At 44.4% G+C, this 6,661-nt stretch overlaps 1 protein-coding gene across 1 annotated transcript; it reads right to left on the reverse strand.

Annotated features, from left to right (window-relative positions):
* Positions 1–1,311: 1,311 nt before the first annotated feature.
* LOC143807734 (uncharacterized) lies at positions 1,312–4,792 on the reverse strand. Its single transcript, XM_077289606.1, has 2 exons — positions 4,612–4,792; positions 1,312–4,536 (listed from the first exon to the last, which is right to left on the reverse strand). Exons 1-2 carry the CDS (start codon positions 4,623–4,625, stop codon positions 3,537–3,539), a joined length of 1,014 nt encoding a protein of 337 aa, XP_077145721.1. The 5' UTR covers positions 4,626–4,792; the 3' UTR covers positions 1,312–3,536.
* Positions 4,793–6,661: the final 1,869 nt, after the last annotated feature.

A 6,661-nucleotide genomic window follows, 5' to 3' on the forward strand; every position in this document is an offset into this window, starting at 1 on the left:
GTCACATAGTCCAGATCAAAAAGTCCCATGGGTGTTGTCAAATCACGAATAATGCAAGACAAGTCGAATAAAGCACTGCATATTTACCTAGAGGGTATAGGTATCCAGGTGCCCACCACACCTGTGTGATTATGAACATGATTATGTATTTATGATATTCTGTATTAATAAAAATGTATTTTTAACCCATTTTTGGGAATGAGTAAGGCTACGTTCACATTTGCGTTGTGCGCCGCTGCGTCGGCGACGCAAAGCACAACACAAACAAAACCGCAACAAAACGCACGCTAAAACGCTGCGTTTTGCGACGCATGCGTCCTATTTTGCCGAAAGTTGGACGCAAAAAAAATGCAACTTGTTACGTTCTCTGCGCCCAACGCTTGCGGCCATGCGTCGCAAAACGCAGCACAACGCATGTCCATGCGCCCCCATGTTAAATATAGGGGCGCATGACGCATGCGGCGACGCTGCGGCGCCGAATGCTAATGTGAACGTAGACTTAGGGTGGTTTCACACTTGCGTTTTTGTAAGCTGCGTTTTAGCGCTAAAAAACGCAAAAACGCATGCGTTTTCTTTCCTATACTTAACATTAAAAACGCATGCGTTTTTTCGCATGCGTTTTGACGCGTTTTCGGCAATGCATGCGTTTTTTGACTCGTGCGTTCATTTGCTGAAATGCAACCTGTAGTAAAAATTTCTAGCGGCGTTTTTTTGCCGATGTCTATGTAAACGCATGCGTTTTTAAGCACATGCGTTTGTTTGCGTTAAAAACGCATGCGTTTTTATAGAAAAAAAACAGAAAACACACTGAAAAGTCACCCACCACCATCAAGGTGATAAAGGGATCCAAACCCTAACCCTAACCCTACCCCTAACCTCACCCCTAACCGTTTAATGAACATTTTCTGACAGTCATAGTGCCACGTATTTCAGTGCCACGTATTTCAGTGCCACGATATTTCAGTGCCACGTATTTCAGTGCCACGTCTTTCAGTGCCACGTCTTTCAGTGCCACGATATTTCAGTGCCACGTATTTCAGTGCCACGTACTATAAATACTATAACTACGTGGTTATACGTGGCACTGAAATATCGTGGCATTTACATGAAATATGTGGCACTTGTATACGTGGCACTTATATACGTGGCACTTAAATACATGGCACTTAAATACATGGCACTTAAATACGTGGCACTTATATACGTGGCCACTGAAATATCGTGGCACTTATATACGTATATACGTATATAAACGTATTTCAGTGTCACGTATTTCAGTGCCACGCATTTCAGTGCCACGTATTTGGCTGGAGTCACACATGGCGTAAGACAATACGCCACGTATTATACGTCCGTACTACGCGTTCAATACGCCAAAATGTCTCCGTAAGCGACTTCCGTAGTTCCTGCGTTGCTTAGGTGTGGTCGCGTATTTTGCGCATGTGCTTGTGCGTGTGTAATCCGTATGTGATCCGTATGGCGTATTTATCACGCACCATCACAAAATGGACATTTAACGGTTTTCAGGCCTGCAAATCATTTAAAACATCATTAACCACACTATTTAAGCCCTCTACAACAGGTGGAGCCCTCCCATCTGCCCTATATGTTCTCTAGCATATTTTGGCTGTGGTGCTTGGAGATTACAAACATGTCTGGCCCTGTGTATTTAAGCACAACTCAGCGGGTGTTGCTTCACTGGGTGTTGTCTCGTCGCTTTGGCCAGCCATATCCGGTCAATGTGGATCCGCGAAGGAGGAGACGAAGATTGTGGGTACATCCTCTATTGACCCAACGCCAGAGTAAAGGCCATTTCCAGAGACTATATTCAGCTTTGAGGGCACATCCAGAGAAGTTTTACCAGTATACTCGCATGTCCATCCTGACTTTTGACATGTTGTTGGAGATCTTACGTCCTGGGCTCACCTTTCAGGACACCTGGATGAGAAAAGCCATCTCTGCTGAGGAGCGTCTGCTCCTAACCTTACGGTATGTATTCCACATTTTAAAATACTGTCTTTTTTTGGGGATTCTTTCCAAATGTGTGGTGTTCTACTAGGTTTAATTAACTTCACTTTGACATTAAGCCACAAGCACATATAAAAGAATTTTGGCAATATTCTAGTCTATTTCTTTTGTCAACTGTAAATTTGGATCCTGTAAATAATGTAATAGTAAATGAAATATACACTTTTGGCTTATTCCTTTGTTCGTCGTCCTCATGTTTTGTTCTTTTACCTTTTTGTTGTATTGCAGCTTCCTGTCGACAGGATTGTCCTATGCGGGTCTACACCTGGAGTTTCTGATTGGGCGGTCGACCATTTCAGGCATTGTTAGGACAACCTGTTCCCAAATCTGGCAGAAACTACATGAAGCTGTGTTGCCGGAGCCAAAACAGGACGATTGGCTTAAAATCGCCACAGGTTTCAGAAATAATTGTGACTTCCCTAATTGCATTGGAGCTGTGGATGGGAAACATATCAGGGTGCGTAAGCCGCCGAACTCTGGTTCCCAATTCTACAATTACAAGCAGTTTTTCTCTGTAGTTCTGTTAGCAGTTGCTGACAGTAACTACAGGTTTGTAATTGTAGACATTGGGGCCTATGGGCGAACTGGAGACTCTAGGGTCTTCAATTCGTCCATAATGGGTCGGCGGCTACGTGACAACCAGTTGAACCTCCCACCACCACAACAACTCCCAGGCTCCAATGCGGAAGCAGTGCCTTTTGTTTTTGTTGGAGATGAGGCCTTCCAACTGTCGAGGCACGTCATGAGGCCTTACCCCAGGCGCAACCTTGACCACCGGCGGAGGGTGTTTAATTTGAGACTTGCCAGGGCACGGAGACTGGTTGAGTGCGCCTTTGGGATTCTTGTGGCCAAATGGCGTGTTCTTCAGTCTGCCATCCAGCTGAGTGAGGCTACAATCAATGAGGTGATCAAAGCCTGTGTCATTCTCCATAATTTCACAAGAATACATGATTGTTCCTCTCCAAATTTTGAAGATAACCTCATGAACAATGTTCCTAGGCCTACCCCATATGTCCCTCCTCCGCGTCGTCCACTTTCTGGACTGAGAGTTCGTGATATCTTTACAAATTATTTTCTGACTCCTCAAGGTGCTATTCCCTGGCAAGACTATGCCTTTTTGCATGTGTAATTAATTAGCTCTCTAAAGTATGTGTTAATCAAGTTTCCAACTGTGTGTGTTGTATTTTCTTTTTTCACATATGGTTATCAGCATATCATGTGTGTGTGATGGAAGAATGAATCCAGCGCATACAGACTGTGATTGGTAGTAATAAAACGTTTTACTGAATTACTTTTTTTACTTTCTAGGTTCTGTTTTGTTCTGAACCTTTTTTTGGCCTTATAAAGGCCTATTTTTCTTTAGATCAAAAAAAGAGCGCAAACAACCACATTAAAACATGCTCTGTAGTGGCAATACAAGCGTAAATATTGTATCCAAATCATATTAAAAACAAAAAAACAAAAGTTTAAAGTAACAATAAAAAATAAACAAAACAAAAACAAAAAAATTACAAGTCCTGGTAGGTTGGGGCAGGAGAAGTAGGTTGCTCATTGTCTGCATCAGGTGGCATTTGTAGGGCCAATTGTCCAGCACCCTGTGCAGATGTTGTAGTGGCCTGAGGGACATTTGCCAAGCTATGATGCTGGGAACTTGGAAGAGTGGGCCGAGGATTTGGTAGATACCCCTGCTGGTGATAACCATATTGCCGGGAATCATAACCCAACCCAAAATGACCATATTGTCCATACCCAGGTTGGGACCAGCCTCCAGCACTGGGTGTGGACAAGTGGCCATATTGGGATGGTTGAAGATATCCCGCCATATGTTGCTGAGGTGGCCATTGTGTGTTTGATGGGGGTTGGGGCTGAGGTGTTGGCTGTCGTGGAGGGGGTGCTTCAGATCCTTGTTGAGCTGCCAGGCCTTGTAATCTCTGAGGCCGCAGAAGATTTTCAGGTGACATCTGCCACTGTTCAATCTGATGCATGAGATTGTATGGGTTATTTGGGGGGGTGCATGCGTCAACAAGGATCTGAAAACACCCTCTCACACGAAGCCTTAACTCACGCTCTAGGGACCTTAAGTAATGGGCCATGCTCCTGGTAAATCCCTCCTCCCCATCATCGTCTCGAACACGGGCCAAGTAGCTCAGGACCCCAGCATCCACGTTTTGGCGCCTTTGGAGCAATTCTCTTCTGCGGCGTGCACGCTGTGGTCTGCCTGCAGCCTGTGGGGATGGAGCCAGGGCAACAGTTGGGCTGCTGCTATTTCCAGGGTCTTCCTGGCTAGGTGGTGGTGCTGCTGATGAGGCTGCTGCAGAAGAGGCAAAATGTGGGTCCTCAGGGTGTGGGACGGAGGCAGATGGAGCTGCCTGACCAGATGAGGATCCAGGAGGGATGGAGCCAGAGGGAGCATCAGATGGACCAGCCACCTCTTCAACTTCCCCAACTGGGTCAATGACAAGTTCCGAGTCAGACCCTGTCTCCCTGTCAGTGAGGTTAGACTGAGTTCTGAAAAAGAAAAAATTTTTTAGCTCCAAAAATAAGACAAAAACCAAAAAACTTTCAAAAAATATGGTTACTTACGGCCTGAGGTCCATGCTGGGATTAAGAAAGTTGAGTCGGTCAAAATAAATGTATTTTTTTTTTTTGGGAGGTGCCCCGGCTCCACTTCTCTCCCGCTGCTGCCTCTCCCTCCTGTACTGGTCGCGGATACTCCGCCACCTTGTTGTAACATCACCCACTGAAACAACAAAAAAAACACACATTCTTTAGGCCATTAATCAGTGAGCTCACAAAAGGTGGAACTGACTACAGAGATTTAAGTGTAGCATCCAAATAGGCATTTGTGGAGAAGATTTACGAATAAATATACCCAAAAAACACAATTAGCAAGCAAAGCCACAAGGACAGAGTCCACTAACCTCTATCACAGAAAGGACAAATAATGTGAAACACTGTTAGTAAGTAAAAGGGACACCTATTCTAAACATTAATGAAATCCGTTTCTCATGTACAACACCATGTATCTACTGGTGGGCTTTCTAGTTCCTTCATGACTATTTACTAAATTCGTGAAGAGAAATTCAAAGTAGTAAGGGCCTGATAATTCACAAGAACATTACATTTCAAACATGGGTGTACTTACTTATCTGTCGCTGTGCCTGACGTGGCTGCTGGTCATAATGTGGGAAGAGGGCCACACACACACTCCTCCATGCTGCCTCTTTTTGTGCCCTGTTTGCATAATTAGGGTCTCTTTGGTCCCAGAGGACAGGCCTCTCTTGGACCAAAATTATGAGCATGTCCGCGTTGACAATGTTTGCCATGCTGAATATCACTCCGTGGAGGCGTGCAGCAGACTTCCGGGTTCACTGTCTGGCTTTTTCAGCTAATTAGCATGTCTCATCTGCCTGATTGAGGCCTTTGGACATTTCAGGACATCTGCCAGTAAATCCGTATTTCGCGCAAGGCACACGCATGGTCCGTAAGCATTCCGTATTATACGCTCTCCCATAGACTTGCATTGGCGTATTTTTTGCGCGATACGCTGACAAACGCAGCATGCTGCGATTTTCTGCGCCCGTACAACTCCGTAAATTACGGATCCGTAATATACGCCTTATAGGACTAGACCCATTGAGAAGCATTGTGCCGTATGTAATGCGAGTTTTACGGACGTAGTTTTTGCGCTCTTACGTACGTAAAACACGCATGTGTGACCCCGGCCTTTCAGGTTAGGGTTAGGGGTAGGGTTAGGGTTAGGGTTAGGGTTTTTTGGTTTTTTCTTGTTTTCTTGTGTTTTTCTATAAAAACGCATGCGTCTAAAAAACGCATGTGTTTTACCGCGTTTACATGCGTTTTTTCACACATGCGGGTTTTTTTTTAAAACGCATGCAGATAAAAACGCAAGTGTGAAACCAGCCTTACTCTTTTTTGGTGTAAATTATTTATTCAGTATAGAGTATGAGAAATACCTGCACTTACACACCTTGGCATCTTATCAATCAGGTTATTAATGGTTGTCTGAGGAATGTTCTGCCACGTGGAATGCACTTGGAAACACAAATCATCAAGATTCGCTGCTGGCAGCTCCCTTTGCAAGTCCCGACCAATGATGTCCCACAAGTGCTCAATGAGAGACAAGTCCGGAGATGCTGCAGGCCATGATAGCATGTTTAGGCCTCACACAAGTGAACATGCAGCCTAGTGTTATCATGTTGAAAAAATAACTCCTGGGATATACACTGTATGTATACACTTATATATACTGCTCAAAAAAATAAAGGGAACAATAAAATCCAACATCCTAGATATCACTGAATGAAATATTCCAGTTGTAAATCTTTATTCACTATATAGTGGAATGTGTTGAGGACAATATAGCCTAAAAATTATCAACGTAAATAACAACTAATGTCCCACGGAGGTCTGGAGTAGGAATGATGCTCAAAATCAAAGTGGAAAATGAAGTTACAGGCTGATCCAACTTCAGTGGAAATGCCTCAAGACAAGGAAATGATGCTCAGTAGTGTGTATGGCCTCCATGTGCCTGTATGACCTCCCTACAACGCCTGGGCATGCTCCTGATGAGGCGGCGGATGGTCTCCTGAGGGATCTCCTACCAGACCTGGAC

This window comes from Ranitomeya variabilis, chromosome 2 (genome assembly GCF_051348905.1).
Source record: "Ranitomeya variabilis isolate aRanVar5 chromosome 2, aRanVar5.hap1, whole genome shotgun sequence".
NCBI classification, from domain to species: domain Eukaryota; kingdom Metazoa; phylum Chordata; class Amphibia; order Anura; family Dendrobatidae; genus Ranitomeya; species Ranitomeya variabilis.